Genomic DNA, 21,072 nt, shown 5'->3' on the forward strand with positions numbered 1-21,072 from the left:
TATATATATATATATATATATATATATAAAAAGCACTTATTTATCACTGATAAATTTCCTTTGGCACTGGAAAGTGTTGAAACTTCAGAGCTTGCAGGCAACAAATTGAAAACTTTACTAGATCCCATTGATGACATGAAGAGTTTGAAGGTATTCAGCATTGATTCCTTGCACGTTTCAGCACTCACAAGCATTCTCTGCTACTATCTCATCCACTAATCTAGTAATCTAGCACATGTGAGACCTTGATACAGGGGTAACCAGAGGATATTACACATTTTTAAAAAATACAAGAATATTCATTCACTAACAGGCTTATTCTTTTGCCTGTGCACCTTTTCCAGTTGACAAAACTGAAAGTACTCAGAACTGATGAGAACAAATAGTTTATTTTGGATGAAGTGGGGAATTTATGAGAATGTAGGTTTCTGAACTTTGCAAAAATTTATTTAAAAGCGTTACAAATAATCTTTGCAACTGTACCCTGTTGAAATGTCTTACTGTATGTAAGGATCAACCTGGCTTCCTCCTTGTATTCCCAGATTTACACATTTAAACTTTAGAAACTGACTGGACTCACTGGATGAACAAATACTGCTTTTAAAAGGTCTACCCAAAGTAGAATTTTCCAGAGATCCATTAAGATCTATTCCTGTTGAATTAAAAAATTGTATGTGGACAACAAGCTGACCTCGGCTGTGATGAGCTCTCTGTTTCCAAATTCAGTTTTGTGCATTATTTGACCTTAAACCCTTAGATATTAGTGGGAACTCATTCAAAAAAACAGTACCCTGATTTTCTGACATTAAATATTTAGAACACCTGGAATTAAACACAAATAAGCTGTCCTCGCTCTCCGCGTGTTGTGCAGCCTTACAAACCAGCGCCCCGGGCTGTCAGCGGGTGCGCCGGCAGCGATGCCCGAGAGCCGGCTCTCGGTCATAAGCCGCATTTCCCGGCGAACCGCGTCGTCCGGCTGCTCGAGCACACCCAGCCTTTCAAACAGGCAGGGGCCGAGCGCCGCGGGGCCGCCGCCGAGGCCGAGCCCTGAGGCGGCCGGGCCCGGCCCCCGCGCGGCGCGGGCCAATGGCGCGGGCCGCAGCCCGGCCGATGCCGTCACCCCGCGCAGCGCGGCCGCGGGTTGGCTCCGGCGCCGGCAATCGTCACATGGGCAGAGATCAGCCCAGCGCCGGGACCCGTCCCACGGGCTCGGATCAGCCCTGCCCAGCCGCTCCGCCCCGCCCTGCCCCGCGGAGCCACGGCGGATGGCGGCGGGCGCCGAGAAGATGCTGAATTTCATGGAGGTCGGCGGGTCCCTGCTGGAGCGGGTGGCCATCGGCAACCCCCTCTCCCTGGTGCTGGCCGCCTCCGCCTTCGCGCTCAGCCTCGGCTACCTGTTCCAGCTGGGGTACCGGCGACACCTCGGCTCCGACCAGAAGGTGAGCGCTGCGGGCGGGCAGGGGCCCGGCGGGCACCGCCGCTGTGCCGTGTGGGGACGGTGCCCGAGGGCGGGCTGGCGGCGGGGCGCGGGCGCGGAGAGCGCCTCGGACACAGCCCTCAGGGGAGCCGCGCTGGAACCCGGCCGTGGGGAGCGGGCTCCGGCGGGCGAGCGGCGTTTCCAGCAGCCTTCGTGGGCAGCTTCTGGGGCAGCTGGCCGGGTTCGCCCTCAGCCGGCTGGTTGGTACCGCGGGAGACAGAGGCGCTCGGGACTTGCGGAGCCCAAGGGCGTTCCCGGTGCTGTTTCGTCGACGGAGCTTGAGAGAAGGTGCCCGCTAATGTGAAGCACGGTGCTAACCTGAAGTTGCTTTTGAGGGGCTGTTTAACAAACCCTCCAGCACTGTTTCTCACTGCTGTCTTTTCAGTTGCAGTATCTTTGTGCTTCACATTCAGAGGCAGCGTAGGAAGACTCTTAATCGTATTCACTTTATTTTAACCTTTGCTGCTTTTAAATGTAGTTCTCCCTGAGCAACTGAATATGTTTCTCAAGTTGACTTTTTCACAAAAGAGTTAAAACATATTTAAAACTTCCACTGTGGTTAGTTTTACGTAAATGGACATGATTTTATTACTTTTGGGCACTGGCGAATGCCAGGAAAGTGGTCAGAGCACCAAGCCTGGCAGAGTTCAAGAAGCATGTGGACAACTCAGGGACATGGTGTCACCCTTGGGGATGGGCCTGTGCTGGGCCAGGAGTTGGACTTCGATCCTTGTGGGTCCCGTCCAGCTCAGGGTATTCTGTTAGTTCACGATTCTGTGATAATGTCTGAAGAAAATTCAGTAATTATCTTTCTATTTCTTCTACAGAACTACCCACCTTTTATTTCATCAGGCATCCCTTTTCTTGGTCATGCAATTGCATTTGGAAAAAGTCCCATTGAATTTTTGGAAAATGCTTATGACAAGGTATGTTTTCCCACGTGACTGGCTGAGCATATAAAAAATATTTTTGTCCATTTATTAAGCTCTCTCTCTGGGACCTGTTTAAAATCAGTTCATTCTCACCACCTTGAATATGGACTGGAGGTGTATGCAGTAGGCTCTGTGATCTTCAGATCTCTTCATCTAGCAGTAGTGTTTTCTGAGCTCTCGTGATTCACGTCACCAAATACGCTTGTACATTTGGGTAATAGTCATAGCTGAATCACAAGTTAATTAAAAAGCCATTTTCATGAATTTTTTTTCTTTCTGTAATTGGTAACTTTTAATCACATTTTTCACCAACCTATGACCAGGTTGGAATGTAGCTGATCACCTCTGTGGGCAACTTGATGAATTTTAAGGCTTCTCTGATGTTAAGAGAGCTGGTGTATAAAACCTCAGTAGTTTTTATACAGTAACAGCCTAGAAGAAATTGACTAGATCACTAGAGCCTTAATTCAAATTAAATTAGATTTATCAAGCTGTTTCACATTGTCTAAAACTAGATTTACAAGCTTAAATCCTAGCATGTTTAGCTTAGAGAAAGCTAAATCTGGTCCATGAAGGTCTGCTGGAGATGACTTTTAAACTTTGAAATCTTATTTACTTTTAATTATCTATGCATAACTCCAAATCCAGAATTTTTCAAGACAGTATTTATAGATTACTGGAGTCAATATGTGCTGCAATCTCTCTGCTAGTTTTTTAGTGTGACTGATCTTTTATTTATGTTATCTAAAATAAATGGTTTTAAAATGTTCACATGTGTTCATTATAACATTAGATAACACTAGTATGTACATTGAGAACAAATTTAAATGTGATTTAAAATATATTTGTCTTTATTAAATGTCTGGATACTTCGTAGGAGAAAAAGTAACTTATGAAAGACTGTACAGAGAGATAGGGATGTAATGATTTTTGTTCTTCTTTCAAACAAATTTGTTTTCTGTTTATTCTTTCTCTTAGTATGGACCCGTGTTCAGTTTCACTATGGTTGGCAAGACATTCACATACTTAGTGGGTAGTGATGCTGCTGCTCTACTCTTCAACAGTAAAAACGAAGATTTGAATGCAGAGGATGTGTACTCTCGGTTAACTACGCCTGTCTTTGGCAGGGGAGTTGCCTATGACGTCCCCAATGCGGTTTGTATTTGAAATATCGGATGAGTAGAAAAGCAGTGCAGTTTGAATGCTGAGTAGGCAGCCCTGAGCGCTCGGCTCTGTGTGATGGGGTTGTGTTCAAAGGAACAGTGGCATACTGCAGTAGGTAAATAGTCTCACTGGATAATCAAGACTGAGCATGTTCAGGTTCCTTTCTTTACCACCTGGCCATTTGTCACTTTGGATGTTATCTTTTGTTCTTGAAACCATCTAATCTCACCATAGAGGAAAAACTAGTGTGTCACTTTTTTCTTCCCTTGAAGCGTGCCACAGACTGCAGCTCACTTTTCCCTTCCAAGCAACTTCAGGTCTTTCTTCTGAGAAAGCCCTAAGAGTGGTAACCATATTTATGCCATGCCAAATCTAGACATGGGAGTAATAATTTAACAGTTTGAACCACAAGGTTTGTTTTGCTTAGACAGAAGTCATTCTGTGTATGTTTGCAGGATACAGTCTGCATGGGAGCACAGGGGTTGTGTCATGTAGCATTGTATCTGAACTAAACATTGGCTGCTTTCTTGTTTGTGAGGGTGGCCTGTCATGTCAGACTCTTAACCTGCAAAAGCCAATTTTTCTGTGGCCATACTTGCTCCACTGGCACTCTGTGCTCAGTACATGTTGTGTAGCAGAGTAGTTGGGTGGAAGAAACAGCACTGTGATATACTTTATTTCTGGATTTTCAGTTTTGGCCTTGTTTTGTTTGTATAAATGCCAGTCATTTGTCTAGTTTCTGTGACCATCAATTTATTTTCCTCCTTAGCATGCCTCCTCATTCATCCCTGCCTACATGCTGTGATTGTTGCCCTGTTGTTTGATTGTGGCTTAATCACTAGGGCAGTAATCACTCCTGTCTTTGCCTCTATGCTGGCATTTTGCCATGATCCACAGAGTAAGGATGTTGTTCTTACCCTGTTCTGTTGGAAATCTCATAGACAACTAACTACCTACAATTTTCTACTTTCTAAGTAGGTAAAGGAGAATTTTTTTGTCTCCTCCTTTGTCAGGAAGTACTAAATTGTGGATAGCAGTTTGGGGGAAGGATTGGTTGGTTGGGTGGTAGGTTCTTCACCACTTGATAGATTTGCATAGCTCCTCATCCCTGTGAGAACCAGCAGGACTGCAGCCTGGATAACAAGTAGGAGATCATTTCTTGTGTCCTAGGAGATCTTTCCCATGAGTAGGGTCATTCTAACAGACTGGTTGCTATAGTTTGAATAGTCAGAGGTCTTTCTCAAAAAGTCAGGGATGGAGTTGTGAATCACTTTTGCAGCTGCTGGAGTGTGGAGGATGCATGCTTGCATGCATCTCATCATGTTCTTCTCTGGTATATACTTGTTTCAGAAGAGTGTCTGTGAATCAGACTGCTAAACTAGCCAGATTTTCACTGTGTTGTGCTTGTTTTGTGGATTCTGATTGTCATGGGATGTCTGCTTGAAACTTAAAGGCCATGGTTTGTCCTTAATTCTGTGAAAGTTTGTCCCCTTGTTACAGATGGTTTGACTTCTGCTTTCATGCTCTTCAGTTTGTGGCGGATTTGAATGTCTGTCTTCATGCAAGAGCTAGCTTTTTGATGTGGTCTAATCTCATCCCTCAGTTTTATATAATTTTCTGTAAGCTCCTTGGAAATGGGCGTGTCTTAGTACATGGCTTACCTCATTGGCCCACCATATACAGCTTTTTTTCCTTTTTTTTGAAATGAGGTCTTTTTCTAGAGTTACTCTAGGTTTTCTTTTTCCCTAGAGTGCAGTTGAGTTCTGCTTTAGTCAAGAGATGAATTGTATTACTAACTAAACCTTGGGTGTCTGTGGATATATCTACTTAATTCATACCCTTGATACCAGAAGGACTTCTTTCTTATTATCTCTGCAGATTTAGGTTCCTCAGAAAATTCCATTTTTTCCACAAAAATTACTCTTTTTCCACAGTGAGGAGGTGCAGGGAGTTTGCTATTGACATTTAAATTATGTCTACACTGATTATCTCTAGTTTCCCTCTGAAGCTAGAGAGGCAGCATAGCCAGTTGTGGCCAGAATGCATTCTGCTAGAGGTAAGCTGGTTCTTTTGCATAGTGTCACCACTACAATTTCATTTCAGACATCTAATGGGAAGGCATTTAGAGAGCCGTGGAAAATTTTGTTGGCATTCTACAATGGATGGGTCATCCTGAAGTTTCTTTCCAGACTCCCTTTTCTCTGCTTAAGCTGCTAACTATCTGTTCATTCTGTGACTTTCAGTCATGTGTTTGGAAGAACCACCCCTTATTCTTCAAAATGAGTAACTTGCTTATTTACCAGTAATTCTGGTAATTTTTAATATCCATAGTCAATGTATCAATTAATATTGATATACTCTCCTCCCTCCAAGCCTCTTTCAAGATTGTTTTTTGTTGGGAGGAGCTGAAATTGCAGAGAATGTGTTCACTCTGATGTGCCACTCCTGTCTCCATCAAGCTGGAGACTGGCTAACATGCTGCAAGGGAAAATGTGCTTCTCTCTTTGCTCTGTGTCATGTGTGCCCTCTGACAGACTGCTGGGGTCCTCACTGCATTCTCAAATAGAAGCTTTTGGGACGTAGCTTTTCTTTTACTGCCTTCTGTTCTATATTGTACATGCAGAGCCCTTGGTGGGAAGACGGTTTCTGGTTTATTACTCATGGTACAGTGCAGAACTAGAGGGCAGATGCCTCATTCATAATTAGGGCTTAAAAAACAAATAATTTATTTTCTGAGTCAATGCCTGTCAATGCATTAAATGGTTCTCATCTAATGAAGGGCTTTTCACCAGTAGGTTTGTTAGCTATGAATTTATACATAGAAAAAGAGGAAGAGGTGAGAAGGGTGTGAAACTCACCATTTTCCTAGAAAGCAGCTTGCCTCCTGCTTCTCTGTCTGACTTCCTGGGCAGTGAGATCTGAGGGCTGTGTAAAAAAAAAGGTCGTCTCTAGTCCAGGGTCCTTCTGCCTGAGAGAACACAGGAGAGGGAGAGAAAGTGAGGAGGCTGCATATCAGGGGACACAGGCTAAATCCAGACTTTGCAAAGATGGGGCTGGTTATGTTTGTGATTATATATCTAAAGGGCATTCCATAGTTCAATTTTTATATGCATCTTGTATCTTCAGGAATAAAGCTTAACAAAGATACTAAAAACCTTTTTTGTTTGGCGCTACATGGGAGAGAACTTCAGCTCCTTTGAGCTATTATTTTACTTCAATATTTCTGAACTATTGCTTGAAAGAAGGGGAAAAACAGAGTATTACCTATTAGTTAAAACTTAGTATCTGCTGTACCCTGCAGTCCTAACCATAATCCCTATTTACTTCTGGATGTTCTTATGATGATCCTTGTACTGATTGCTTTTTCTGTCTTGGTTCTTTTAGATATTTTTGGAACAGAAGAAGATGCTCAAAACTGGGCTAAACATTGCCCAGTTTAGACAGCATGTAGCTGTGATTGAAGAAGAAACAAAGGAGTATTTCAAAGCATGGGGAGAACATGGAGAGAAAAGTAAGAAGGATCGTATGCATTTTCCCTCCAGTTTTCTGGGAAGTACTTAAGGCCAATGCAGTATATTTTGTAAAAGATGTACTGCAATGTAAAAGAAATTAAAAAATTTCAAAAATCAAATATGAGGCTATTGGAGAATAAAGCTGCTCAGAAAATCATTGAAAGGAATGAAGAATTATCTTAGTTTTGCTTTCTCTGTCAGTTCATAGTGCATGTGCTGTTTGTTTTGGATGGTATCAGTCAGCTCAGTGTAACCAGTTCCTAGCTCTTGGGAAAAGCTGCTGCTCTGACTTCATAGAGAGTCTGTGCTGAAGATCTTGGCTCTGGGAGTTTCTACAGTGAAAAACTGCATCTTTGAACCAATATGGTTACATTCATGACCAAAGTGAAATTGTTATTTTCCCTCATTCCCAACTTACCCATCATCGTTGTTGCAATCTCACAGTTGCATATTATTTAAACATACATACTTATATTTAAATGCATAAAAATGATAAAATACATGTAACATTTTAATATATTGAATTGAAGTGTCTAAGTACTACTATATAAAAATAATTCAGTGAGCAGCAAAAATAACTGGTTTCCCATGGGTTTGGATTTCAGGGTTAAATCTTTGTATGACTTCACTTACGTTTATTAAGGATTGAGGTTGTGATGGATGGCTTGCTTTAGAAGAATTACTAACTGCTAGAAAAATTTCTAGAAAGAAATACCTTAGAAAAAAGGTCTCAGTGATCTATTTAAGAAGTTATTCCAAGACATCTGATAAGACACATTTCAGTAATGTTTTTCCCATCTTTCCTCAGACCTGTTCGAAGCCCTTTCAGAACTGATCATTTTGACAGCAAGTCATTGCTTACATGGGAAGGAAATCCGAGGCTTGCTGGATGAGAAGGTGGCTCAGCTGTACGCAGACCTGGATGGGGGTTTCACTCACGCTGCCTGGCTGCTGCCAGGCTGGCTGCCTCTGCCGAGTTTCAGGTACCAGCAGTAACAGAGGAAGTAACTTAAGCATTTTATCTAAATATCATTGTTGTTTGGATTGTCCCCCCATCCCCACCACTTCTTTGTAAGCTGTTCTAGACATCCCAATAAATCCTCATAAGCATTTTGTGTTATGTTGTATAAAATTGCTAATTGAAGTGTTTTGAATTGCAGACGACGAGATAGGGCACACAGAGAAATAAAGAATATTTTCTACAAGGTTATCCAGAAACGTCGAAAGTCTGAGGAGAAGGAGGATGACATGCTCCAAACGCTACTTGATGCTTCATACAAGTAAGCCAAGAGTTTAAAGACTTGTTTGAAGATTTACTTTAGCTTTGAGCTCTTTAATTAGAACTATCTATGAAAACCCAAGAAACACTCCCTCATGTTCTGAATTGGTTTTGTTGCATGCAATTTGTCCCAGTTGTATTCTTAAAAACAGGTTTAAAACTTCACTTATCAATGGTTATTCAGATTTCTCAGATTTTCATTGGTGGTCACGAGGTGGCTGAGGTTGCCTCCTTTCTCTTTGCTGGCTGTTGAGGAATGATTTTCTTTACGGTTCCTAAAGAGTCTTTCTCCCTCTCTTCTCCCTTCTTCCTACCCTTAGATCTTTTGCCTCTGTATTTAGGGTAGGCAATAAAAGAGTAGGAGTAAGGAGTACATTATTAGATGTTGTAAATGTTATTGTATAAATAGCAACATAGCTAAACAATGAAACGTGACCAAATGAAGCTCCAGCTTTGTTCCCTTGCATGCAGGGATGGCCGCGCGCTGACGGACGATGAAATTGCGGGAATGCTGATCGGGCTGCTGCTGGCAGGGCAGCACACGTCCTCCACCACCAGTGCCTGGCTCGGCTTCTTCCTCGCCAGGGACAAAGCCATACAGGAACAGTGCTATGCAGAACAGAAAGCAGTGTGTGGGGATGACTTGCCACCCTTAACTTATGACCAGGTTTGTACATTACATTAGTCCTGAGGGGTATTTTTATTCTTTTAGATGCTTACTTAAAAAAAAAAAAAAAGCTCATTGAACATGAAATACAGTCACATGCTTTTGTGTTGAAATAATAATTGGCACAGTCATTCTGTGATAATGCTGTTTGCCAGTACATTTCCTCTTCTCTTCCTGTCCAAGTAAATTTTCAGTTTGATACTGGTTTTTTTAATCGGTGTTCATTAGGGAAATTGCAGTTCCTATATTTATTCAATAAATGATCGTTCTGTAGCAGAGGAAGATCCTCATATTTCCACTGGGGAAGGCAATGCAGTGTGACCTTATTCTTTAATTAGGCAACAGAAAATACTTAAAAGACACATCAGTAAGACACTAGTTGTATTTGATTGAACTGGTCAGTGATTTTTCCCTTCTTAATTGAATCAATTTGAAAAGAAATAATCAGTGTAGCTAATAAAGTACATGTAAATATAAGCTGCTTACCCTTTGATTTTTTTTCATTTGTTTTTAAATGGTATAAAATACCATTTTGTTTGTGTTGAATAAACTTGGCTATATTTTGATACATCATTTTCTCTGTATTTTCAGCTCAAGGATCTCAGTTTGCTGGACCGCTGTCTAAAAGAAACTTTAAGGCTTAGACCTCCTATAATGACCATGATGAGAATGGCCAGAACTCCTCAGGTGAGGACACTTTTTGGAGCTAATTTCACTGCAGCAGCACAGGCCAGGTCAGAGTATCTTGTCTGGCAGAAGGAAATACAAGCAAGCCATGTTTGCTGGCAGGGAGGAAAGCTGATGGCAGTCTGGGGTTCTGTCTGTGGTAGCACAGCCAGCTGTTGAGTTAGGAAAGCAGTTACCTTCATGTGGAGTTGTGTCCAGTTTCAGACCCCTGCAACCCCCTGCAAGCGAGAGACTGATGAAATGAAACAAGCAGAGGGCCACCCGGCTGGGAGAGGGGCTGCAGTACTGGTGGTGGGACGCTGAGGGAACAGGGATTGTTCCACCTGGAGAAGAGCAGCTCTGGGGCCTAGGAAAAGCCATGCACAGTTTTCTTCAGCAAAACTGACCCTTTCTTGTAGATACCAGTATTATTTGAGCTTAGTTTGGTGCCACCATTTTTTGTTTGCCAGGAACTTTTAATTGCTGTCACAGAAAAATCTGGCATGCATTTAATACAAGCTAGGTAGAAAGAAAACTTGCTGTTTGTACAAATACAGTACCATGTCAAAAAATGCAATTTTTTTAACTATGTCCCTGCAATGTCAAAGGCTTTAAATAAATTTTAAATTCATTCTTTCTTTTTTTTTAAAACCTCCTTCTGTAGAATTGCCAGCCTTACTAAAACAGCTGGAAGGTTCCTGCAACTACTTGAGCACTGTGTCCTGTACAAGTAAGAGAGGAAGTGTAAGGTTGCATTAACTTTAAATGCACTTGGCCAAAATCTCTTGAAATTTAAGCCTCATGACACAACATTTCAGGTAACACTTTTAAAATAAAAATGGGGACATTTTGTCATGTGTGGGGTTTTGTCTCTTTTGTAGACTGTTGCTGGATACAGTATTCCCCCTGGCCATCAAGTGTGTGTGTCTCCCACTGTTAACCACAGACTCAGAGACTCCTGGAATGATGCTCTGGACTTCAAGCCTGACAGATACCTCCAAGATAACCCAGCAGCTGGAGAGAAGTTTGCATACATTCCATTTGGGGCTGGTGAGTAAGAGAATGTAGCACCTTGTGTGAGGTGGTGCTGAGGTGGCTCACACCAGCCATCTCCTACAGCACCTCTCCACACTGCCACATCTGAGGATAGATGTGGGGTTTTTTTCTGTTACTGACTGAAAGTTTTCTTACTGTGAATGTGCTGTTAAAATAATTAAGTTAATACTTCTGCATTAGTCATAGCTGTATATATCTCTCACAGCAGTTATCAAAACACCTTTAGGTTAGTGTGAGGGATGCTTGACTCACATCTTTTTAAGTCCAGGAGTTCAGTTGAAGTCAGAGCAAAAGTCCCATTAGACTGCAGAGTCCCATCTTCAGAACAGTTTACAAATATTGCCATAATGGAGTTAGAGCTGATCTCACTTCTCAGTGCTGTAAATGCTTCTTTCCTGATACATAAATTAATGCTTTCTAGTGGGGACAAAACAGCACAATCTCATTTCAATTACTCATATGTTTTATGCAGTGACAACTTGGAAAAATAAGACTTGGATGGAATTATAGAATGGGATATGTGAAACATCAGAGCCTCTGATTGTTGAGAAAGGGGCAACTACTGTCTGCATAAAACTTCTAAAATTAGCTGATTGCCAAAGGGGATCCAGTAAAATATTCTAACTGCATTTTATGGCTTTCCTTCTAGGCCGTCATCGCTGCATTGGAGAAAACTTTGCTTATGTTCAAATTAAGACTATTTGGTCTACTTTGCTTCGTTTGTATGAATTTGATCTCATCAATGACTATTTTCCAACTATAAATTATACAACAATGATACACACACCTAACAACCCTGTTATCAGATACAAGAGGCGGGCACTGTAAAGTTTGGCACTAAAACCTTGTGTAAACTAACAGACTTGAATAAAATTGTGACAGAATAAGTGGCAGATGGAAGCTGATGCATCTACTGTTAGGCTGCAACAGTAGAATACCAAATACAAAAGTTTTGCATCCATTTTGTTTGCCTACATTATTTGATGCTGCTGTGTATGATTGCTTGTTCTACAGTTTTCTCACTGCATTTTTAAAGCAAAAGTGTCTTTTCTATTGATGTAACTTTTAAGGTGCATGCCCCATCTTTGATGAAGAAAGAAGTGATTTCTACAAGTGGAACTCCTTCCTTTTGAAAAATAATTGAAGATTACTTTCTACAAAGAACCAAGGGGCAAGGCTGCCTACCTTGCCTCTCTGTACCCAATTTCAGCACACCCATCTGGAAACAGGCACCACAGGGGACTGTACTTGGTGGTGCCCTTCCTTTGGCATTTATGATTCTGTTCCAAGTGAATGATGATCTTCTTCAGGTCTTGGCTGACTTAAGAAAATGTTACTGTACAGCTAAGTGGTAGGCACAGTTCAAAATGTTCACAGGTAAGTCATTTCAAGAATGAGCCATTTAACTGTCTAACTTGAAGTAGATGTAAAATGCTTATGTTCAGAAAGCAACAAGTAATTCTCTAAAAAAATTTGAAAATGGTGATCTCTGGAAGCTTGATGTAAAGTGTAAGAGTAACAATATGATGATACCAACAACATGAATTTTGTAAATAACATGTTTGTGTGTAAGGAGGTGAAATAGCTGAATGTTGTCTGGGGTTGTACTGACTCATGTGGGATTGTTAAATGGTGTTTGGTTCAAGAGTGCTGATGATAAATGGTAATGAGCTCTGGCTCACAGGAATTTTGAATTAAATTTGTAAACAAACCTCTTGGAGAAGTTTTTCATGCTCAACCCTGTCACTTCTTTCTGAAACCATTTCATCAGAAAACTCTTTTCTTGGAGTGGGCTGTGTCCCCTTCAGCAGTGCTCCGTGTAACCAAGGTTTTGTGTTGTCCTTCCTGGTCTAAATTCAGTGTAACTGTTCTAAAGCCTTGTGTTTGTATCAGTCATGGCAGGTGAGGGAGCCCAGGCTCTTCCCTCCCAGCCCTGTCAGATGCGACCAGGCTCTGCAGAATCCAGGCTTGTCCCTGGCCCTCTCACTGATAGCAGTGCTTTGGAATCTGTAAAAAGTCAAGCTGCAGTCACTACAAGTAGGAGGAACTCAGGCAGGAGCAACCTGTTTCATGTGAATAAGGGAGTGGTTCTTGAACACAGTTAGAAGCATGAAGTCATGTTTATTTCAGTACTTTGACAAAATACCCATAAAATTCAAAACTTCTACCATTACAAAAATAGGTCTCTACAAGTGATATTCTGTCTGCACTGCCAGTAGCAAATATTACGAGAGTCAATGTAACTTCAGTAGCCTTGCCAGAAAAAGTGCAAGTAAACTTTGCTGAATGTAGCTCAATTTAATTAATACACAAGTTTCATCTTCGCACCCTTTTGATAAATACACACTTCATAAGTTAATCATTTAAATTAGCATTCCACAAATATACATGTACTTTAAGGGTGGGGGAGTTTGTTTTGGGTTTGGGAGGATTTTTTGGGGGGGTTGTTTGGGATTTTTTTGTTCAGATTTTGTTTTGCTTTTTTTCATAAACACAAAGTGCCTACGTCCATAAATCCCAATCTCTGTGGGTGTGCCAGGATGGAACTGTATACAATCGTATAGCTGTGTTCATATTGGTCCCACAATATACACATTATACAAAAGCACAGAAAGAGCACAGATTTACAGAAGGCAATCTGTTAGCATCACTGCCAGTGATGGAGATGTTGAAGGATATTATTATCTTCTTATACCCATGTGCAACTGAGTGTATGAAGTCGAACCTGTAAGATGGAGAAAAAATGTCACCAGAATTACCCCGAACAAGTACGTACATGCACCTGAGCAAGCATGAAAAATTTTACATGGGAAATCATAGAACAGGGACTTCTAAACATTAAATGTTTTAAGAACAAGACTTTCTCAAATGATGGGGAAGACAAACACAATAACTTCAAAACTCAAGTTTGATAAATTTCATCCCATTGTTCTGACAATTTTCTTGACGTATTCCTCTTTCAGCACAAAAATTGTCATAATCTATGGGACAAATTGACTGTAACTTCTGTAATTGAAGTGGTAGAAGAAAAAATTCCTCTTCCATATGTCAATCTTCTGGGTACGTTTTTCTCTATATAACTTAAACTCTTAGCAAGATGCCAACTGAATCCTTGCTGTGCATTTATTAGAGATCAGGGAAGCAAATATTATATTGCTAATGTTACCAATCTCAAAATCTATAATGAAAGTGTGCTTGTATCTCTTCAAAGAATTCTACAATCTTCTTTTAAGTGAGCTTTTTGCTACTGCTCAGAAAGAGCAGTAAGAAGAGTTTCAAGAGGAAACTCTTGTTTAAAGCTGAAAACTGATCAAATGGAAGTCGTTTGCTGTGTATCTCAGAGAAGCAGCAGCTGTGTGGCAGTGGGCCCTGTGCTGCCCAGAGGTGCTGGGGAGGGTGCCTGAGCCCTACCTGACTGCACGCTGCCGAGCCGCTTCTGCAGTGCCTCCAGACGATTGATGTAATCTGTCAGAGCCCTTTCGGGATCGTAGTTCTGCAGCTGAGGACAGGTGAAGGAGACTGGGTTTAAATCAGCAGGCAGCCCGTGGAGCCTAGGGAACACACACAATTCAAAAAGGGAAATTATGAGTAAAAATATCAGCAACACAGCAAAATACTGTAGGCAGGGATACCTTATAGCTGCATCACCCTTAGCTTATGCATGTGGTAGCCAGCACATCAAGCCCATTTAGCCTCCCTGCCACTTACTGCCCAAGGCAGAGAAACCACTCTTTCCCCCTTGCCTTTCATTTCTACTGCACAGGATTTGTTGCTGCATTTTTTTTGAAACAAGGACTGACCAGCAAATTCCTAGTGAGATTGCAGCAGAATCCATGGTAGATTGAAATTTGGTTTTCTATTAAGAAGCTTGTGTCAACAAGGACCCTGCCATCTTTACAGGATTCTGCTTCTTGTCATTACTCTTTGTAAGTGAAAGTCAATAGTGGCTAAAATAGATTAAAGGTTTTTACTATGTAAAATATGGTCATATGGTCATGACACACAAAGACAATACAAATATGGAAGTGGTTTACATGAAAATGAAATCCAAAAATGGCTAGAATTTGATATTCAGTGAAGACCTGAAGTTGCAACTTCATATAAGCTCATTGAAGTATGATGGCACTCATAAAAATACTGCCCTTGATGAAAAATAACTGGTGTCACTGGCAGGGGTGTGCGAGCTTTGGCCTCAATCATGTGATGAGTAATCATACACTGAATGCCTGAGACATAATTTTTAACATATTCTTACAAAAAAGTTGAATCTCACAGCATCAAAGGTTACAAACCTTAGCAGTAAACACTGAAGCTTTCAGTTATTTAAAAACTGCCTGAAAGAGAATAGTAATAAAAGAACTCCAAACGTACTTATGTTGAAAGTTTATAGGTGATCTAGGAGACTCCATGCCTGACCTGGATCTATGGGAATGCCTCTGTTCTCCATAAAGATCCATGCCACCAGAGAATGAATCAGGCCGTAATTCATTACCTAGAAATACAAAATATACAGAATATTAGAAATACAAAAAGCAGTGTCTTGAAAACCAAAAAAAGTAAGGACTTTTGCACTTTTCTGGCAATCTCAGATACGAGTTTTCTGTTTGCATTTCACAAAAATGGCATTTAACAAGTGTAGACCACTTTAAGACACAGGGAAAAGCAGAGGTGAAATCCTGGCCTCACTGATGTCAATGAGGAAACTCTCACAGACCGAGCAAAGGTTTTAGTGCAGACCTAAATAGCCAGTAAATAATAATGAGGCTTCTGATTCTCCTTAGACTCCTACAAAACAGCAAACAGAAAACTTATTTCCCAGACTTCAAGCTGTAACAAAAGAATGACAAGCTTTTGTTCTAAGAAAAAGCCCTTGATTGAGATCACCTACAGAAACTCCAATGACACAGCTAAAAGTGCTTTCATGAACACGCTCCATAGGGAAGCCTTCCATATTTTTTTAAATCCCACCCACAATGAAGCAAAAAAGCCCTGAAAACAAATAGGTTAGTGTCTGTGCTGAGCAAGAAAACTGAGGTTAATCCAAACAATTATAGCAAAAGCAAGAGAGAACAGCCCCCATTCATTCCAAATAAGGATAATACAAATTAAAACCCATCTCCATTAAGCAGCAGTGTGACTTGTGGATACCATTTTTTCAGTCATTACTGGACTATGACTTACCTGTGTTCTGGCTAAAGATATCCCTATTGATAGTCAGAATACCAGAACCTGTAACTCTGTGCCATCGACGAACCAGGAACTTCATTCTGCATTTCAAATTAAAAAAAAAAGAAACAAAAACAAAAACCAAACAGCTTCAGGAAAAATGAAATAGTCTGATAACATACAACCTTTTACATACCCCTAAGGAAGATCATCTTCTGTCCAAACCTGCATTTAGCTTCATCTGTGCAATTCCAGGTGCTGTATAGGTCCAAGTGGACAGTAAATGGCTCAAGCACCTAAGCTACAGTACACCAGCATTTTAAAATCAAACTAAATATATTTTTTTGCTCTGTTGCAACCCCAAAACTGCAACTGCAGAGCACTATGAGTAAAATTCTCACAACAGGTATTGAATATTTCCTTGAATTTATATGATACACAAGGCTCAGAATAAGCAAGCAGAAGTGTTTGGGGGTTCAAACCTTTGTTTGAAGAAGGTTTGTTAGCAACATGGCAGTACTATGCAGTAACAAACTTTACTTTTTTCTTTCTCACCAATTCCTGCTCATCCTTAGTCTTGTGAAATTCTAAGGATTACCTAGATAAAGAAAATTCCTAAATCTATATTATACTTACATGTAAGATTTTAATCTTTAAAGGAAATTAAGTTGCAGAAAAAAACATTTGTAAATAAGTGCAATACTTAGAATTGCTCATAATGTTTCTTAATAATATGACTTTACTCAGTGCACTCTATCTGTGATTGTCAGATAATGAGCCCTTTTCAACTACCATCAGACTGCTTATTCCTATTACAGAATTTACCTACACTATGCTCACCTTGTCATCCTACAAGTATCTAATATATTCATGACTACCAAAAATATACCATGTAAACAGGATGGAATATGACAATGTCTAGATTTCACTAGAGAGCTAGAAAAGTATATATTAAACAGCACAGTCTATTTGAAATGTAACTTCCTCCGGGTTACCTTGAAATTGCAATGGACACTCTGACTGCAGAGCGAAATCGTGTAAAACCCTTTGAATGATGTGTGATGATTTCAAGGTCTGTGTAGGAAGGCTGTCCCCCCATCCGTGCAATGAGGGCCAGCGTGGCTTCTTCACACTCCTGGAATCCTCCTAGTAACAGCAGCAAATATTTTTTCTGATATATGAGAGCCTTCCGAAAGCTCTCTGCTCGTAGGTATTTGCCATAAACTCTCTGCAACAAGAGAAAAAGACAAAAAGCCCCGTAAGCTCCAAGAATCACAACAGACTTTTGACATTGTTACTTCTATAGCATTTCTGTGATTATTCATTTCTCAGTACCATGAAGAAGACTGTGCTGCTGCTCACACTTGTTGAGTAAAATTTAATATATTGAGGATCACCTAAACAGCAAAAAATAGGGCACACACAAAAGGACAACATAGGTGTTTACAATGTCATTCTTCAAGAGAAAAAAAATAGTCAGGTACCTGAGGATGAGAATTTTAAAACTGAATTAATCTCTTTTTACTCAGAATAAAGCAGAGTGAACACAATGAAAAATAAGCCCAAATCAAAATTTTAAAAGCAGCTGTACTTAGCATGTGGGGAAAAAAAATCTTCTTACCCTTAAAACAGCATTTTCAGTATCTGATCCCAGTTCTCTGAGGAAAGCCTCGCTCCTGAGCTCTGCTCTCAGCTTGGAGAGTTCTGCATTGGCTTGTTTCAAAGATTTCTGTAGTGACAGCCTTTCTCTGTTCCAGATTTCCTTCTCAGATGCAACAAGAGTATCAATATTAACTCCATCTGATGAGTGCCTAGAAGACTGAAGACAAAGGAAACTGAATTTGAATGACATAATTTGGAAAAGCTTAGGCCATGTCATTCTAGTCACTGGTTTGGGGGAGAGCTCATAAAATTAATGAGAAAAACTATTCAGTGGTTGGGTCTGAGGCCGCCCTTGTGCTCTGACACCTCAAAACCAGTCATTTTAGGAGCCAAATCAATGTTCCAGAAAAATAAAAAAAAAAAAAAGAAAAAAAAAAAAGTCTCCCCCCCACCCCCAGATCATATTAGCATCATGATCTTGAAGGCTATCTGGATCTGCTTCTCATGGTGATGAGATAGAGATAAAATGAAAGGCACAAAGCATTTAAAATGAAAGAGCAGTTAACAAAAAGAAGCTGGGTAAAATCATGAAGTTTGACACTTAATAGGATGAGTTGAGACATAGTGACCACTGAACAAGAATAACCCACACCCATTTACTCTGTAGAGGGAAGCTAAGAAAAACAGACAGCTTGATCACTCTCAACTGGGTGATTAAGACAAGAAATTATGCTTTTATGTCTTTGTTTATAACTCGTTAGATCAGCACCAAGGACATACATAGTCTGCAGAAGGTTGTCTGTGCTGGTATCTTCTCAGCTCTTCCTCCAGTTTCATAACAGCATTCCTCAAATTATTCTTCTCTTCACTCAGTCTGCTGACAAAGCCTGTCAGCTCAGCATTTTGCCTCAGCAGCCTCTCAGTGAGTGAGCTGGAAGGAGTCCCTGGAGGCAGCACCAGCTTCAGCTATGAGGAAGAAAGAAAACCAAACTCAACTTCTATTAGATCCAAGCAGCCAATTTGAAAATAACTGGTTTACAGTGAAAAACTTTCATAGATAATGACAATAGCTTTGTATCAGCTTGTACAAAAAAAACAACTTTAGTGTACATGTAAACTACAGATTATTGTGACTTTCTTATATATACTGACCCTGTACATTACAACAAAGTATTTTCATACAAGCTCAATTGTATCAGCTATAACAATTTGCAGTTTTCTACTATGTTTATGTTTATCTAACTTAGAGGAAAAGAAAAGCCTCGAAGTTTTTTTAAACTTACATTGAAAGTCCTTTCTTAAAATACAGGTAAGGGCTAAATCAAGCTCACTTAAATCAAATATTGCGGAATTCTTTGCAACCTCAGATTACCTCACTTCATCTTTTTTTTTACACAGGTGCACACTACTCAATCTTCAGTGCCCTTTCCTTTGGTAAATACAGGGCAGTTTAAGTAAATGTGTTGTGTCAACACTATACAGTAAATACTAAATGTTGATTTTAGTATCAGGTAATACTGAGAAAAGTTTCCTCAGTTACAGGATTACTGCTGAAAGGAAAATATATTTTCTTAAAGAAAAAGCCACAAGATGCAGAAATTTAAAATGAAACTGGAAAAGTTTCGATTTGAAAGTTGAAAAATCACTTTTAAAGTATTAAAAATTAAAAAAAAAAAAAGTAAAAGGAAAAGGGTTTTTATACTTTACAAACTCCAGTCAGAACACTCACTGGAACTTTCCTCTACAAAGACCTGAATAAGTACAGGCTTACAAACTCCTTCCAGTTTCTGCTCACATCTCTTCATCCTAAGTCTGCCATCAAAGTTACAGCATTGACTCTCACCTCTTCCAGACTGGAAAATCCAGGCAGTATTTTCAGTTCTGAGATAACTTCTTCAATAGCATTTTGTACTGCAATGAAGTCCTGATCATCTGCTGTTTCAAACTGCAGTCTGAAATAGAAGGGACCATTTCAACATCAGCTCAACTCTGACACCACGAGCTAGATGAACAGGACTTTCCATGGATTCCTGTGCACTGGATCTACAGCAAGTCACTTCAGCAGTTACTGGAGACAGGACAACATTTTCAAGACTGCTAACTGACTCTAAACAAAATTGTCTTAATTTAAAAAAAAAGTGTACAGAACAGTTTCCACTCATTTGTAGACAGGTATATTTTACATGAAGCACATTTAAAATAGTGGTTCTGCTTCCCACAAATCTGTTGAATCTGTGTGATCAAAATCCTAGGGTATTTCCCAGATACACTGCATTCTGCTTTGCCCAAATGTTTAAGAAAGAATGTTTAATATTAAATGACCATCACAGCAAAATAAAAAAGATTCAAACCTCCCATGGACCAAGTACCAAGATACTTTTTAATCTTATGGAGATAGTAACTTTCTGAAAATAAGAATCAAGATCAGTTTCACTTGACCATAATTTTTTCCCCCAAGGAGGATGGTTTGGAACAATAATCCCTATATTCATCCCCTTATACATGAAACATATTTTTTAATTACTATTTAAAATTCATCTACCTACACCATACCCAGATAAACCTTATCACTTTTCAGAGAAAAAAAAATACAAATTTGCTCTTCCTTAAAAAGGAGCCAATTAAAATATACAGGATTTACAGCAGCACTTGATACTCTGTGATCCTGTCTTCCATCAGTATATTTCAAGTAACAGCATACACAATAAAACTAACAATCCCAAACTCAATTAAATCCTGCAGTCTGTGAATTATGATTCAAACCAAGTAATATATTAGCTTGCTGGCTGCTATTTACAAAGCCATATGGCTGAAGACTGGTCTAACCTGCTAGCAGCTTTGCGAGCCAACTGCTTCAGCTTTGGAGATGCACTTTGCAGCTTTTGTCTGACTTTCTCCAGGATTTCAGTAGCAGCAGAGAGATCTCCTGTCAGTGTGCGGTAAGTCAACTCACTTGTCTCAGCTCCCTCCATTTTTTGCTGGAGAACCCAATTTCTTGTCCTGTCATTGGGTGTATCCCAAGTAGTCTGGAAAGAAAAATGTATTTTTTTTTATATATATATATATATATATCTACAGAATGTATGTGATCCAATGGTGTAAAATGAAAACATATGATTCTGAAACATACTCAGAAACTGAAGAACAGATTATTCTGACAGAGAAAGAAGTTTAGCATGACTACAACAGTGCTGTAATGTAGCATTAAACTACCATTCATGAAAGGTCTAGTGTCTTTCTGGACTAGAGATATAGCAATCATGGAGCTACAGTGTGAATCCAGTCAAAAAAAAACCAGCAGGATGTCACCAAGCCTTTCTGTTTCTTCCATCAGCAGCTCTTTTACCAGTTGTGCAAGGAATTTGGGCAACTGGGCCTATGTGTTTGGTAACCAATTTAGTCAAGAGAACAGGGGCAGAAAGAGACCACCATGGTCATGGAGATCAGTCCAGACACAGGCAATCACACCACTGATGCTACCACAAGCAAAACAATGCACTGAAGGGGTGTTCCTAGGTAACACCTCCCAACACTGCCATGGAAGAACTACT

At 40.1% G+C, this 21,072-nt stretch overlaps 2 protein-coding genes and 1 long non-coding RNA gene across 10 annotated transcripts in view; 1 reads left to right on the plus strand and 2 right to left on the minus strand.

Moving 5' to 3' along the window:
• The window catches only part of LOC147655902 (uncharacterized), a 4,387-nt gene extending 3,299 nt beyond the window's left edge, over positions 1-1,088 (minus strand). The window contains exon 1 of the long non-coding RNA XR_015278113.1: positions 823-1,088. This is a non-coding gene — a long non-coding RNA (uncharacterized LOC147655902). The remainder of the gene's footprint in view (positions 1-822) is intronic.
• On the plus strand, positions 1,030-12,464 carry CYP51A1 (cytochrome P450 family 51 subfamily A member 1). Its single transcript, XM_086857752.1, has 10 exons — positions 1,030-1,439; positions 2,305-2,403; positions 3,388-3,564; positions 6,958-7,084; positions 7,894-8,068; positions 8,246-8,365; positions 8,836-9,031; positions 9,623-9,718; positions 10,579-10,747; positions 11,403-12,464. Exons 1-10 carry the CDS (start codon positions 1,266-1,268, stop codon positions 11,579-11,581), a joined length of 1,512 nt encoding a protein of 503 aa, XP_086713878.1. The 5' UTR covers positions 1,030-1,265; the 3' UTR covers positions 11,582-12,464.
• Positions 12,465-12,854: 390 nt separating this feature from the next.
• Positions 12,855-21,072, minus strand: part of AKAP9 (A-kinase anchoring protein 9) — a 104,741-nt gene continuing 96,523 nt past the window's right edge. For 6 of the 8 annotated variants that reach the window (XM_086857470.1, XM_086857465.1, XM_086857454.1 and 3 more), the window contains 9 exons: positions 20,348-20,547; positions 19,365-19,473; positions 18,302-18,487; positions 17,541-17,738; positions 16,915-17,147; positions 15,935-16,020; positions 15,125-15,245; positions 14,165-14,304; positions 12,855-13,478 (listed from right to left, as the gene is read on the minus strand). In XM_086857470.1, coding sequence (XP_086713596.1) covers positions 13,435-13,478; positions 14,165-14,304; positions 15,125-15,245; positions 15,935-16,020; positions 16,915-17,147; positions 17,541-17,738; positions 18,302-18,487; positions 19,365-19,473; positions 20,348-20,547 — 1,317 coding nt within the window. In that variant the 3' untranslated portion in view covers positions 12,855-13,434. The remainder of the gene's footprint in view (positions 13,479-14,164; positions 14,305-15,124; positions 15,246-15,934; positions 16,021-16,914; positions 17,148-17,540; positions 17,739-18,301; positions 18,488-19,364; positions 19,474-20,347; positions 20,548-21,072) is intronic. The other 2 variants (XM_086857468.1, XM_086857457.1) reach the window with 1 other exon arrangement.

Source organism: Cyanistes caeruleus, chromosome 1, assembly GCF_971803275.1.
Source record: "Cyanistes caeruleus chromosome 1, bCyaCae1.hap1.1, whole genome shotgun sequence".
NCBI classification, from domain to species: Eukaryota; Metazoa; Chordata; class Aves; order Passeriformes; family Paridae; genus Cyanistes; species Cyanistes caeruleus.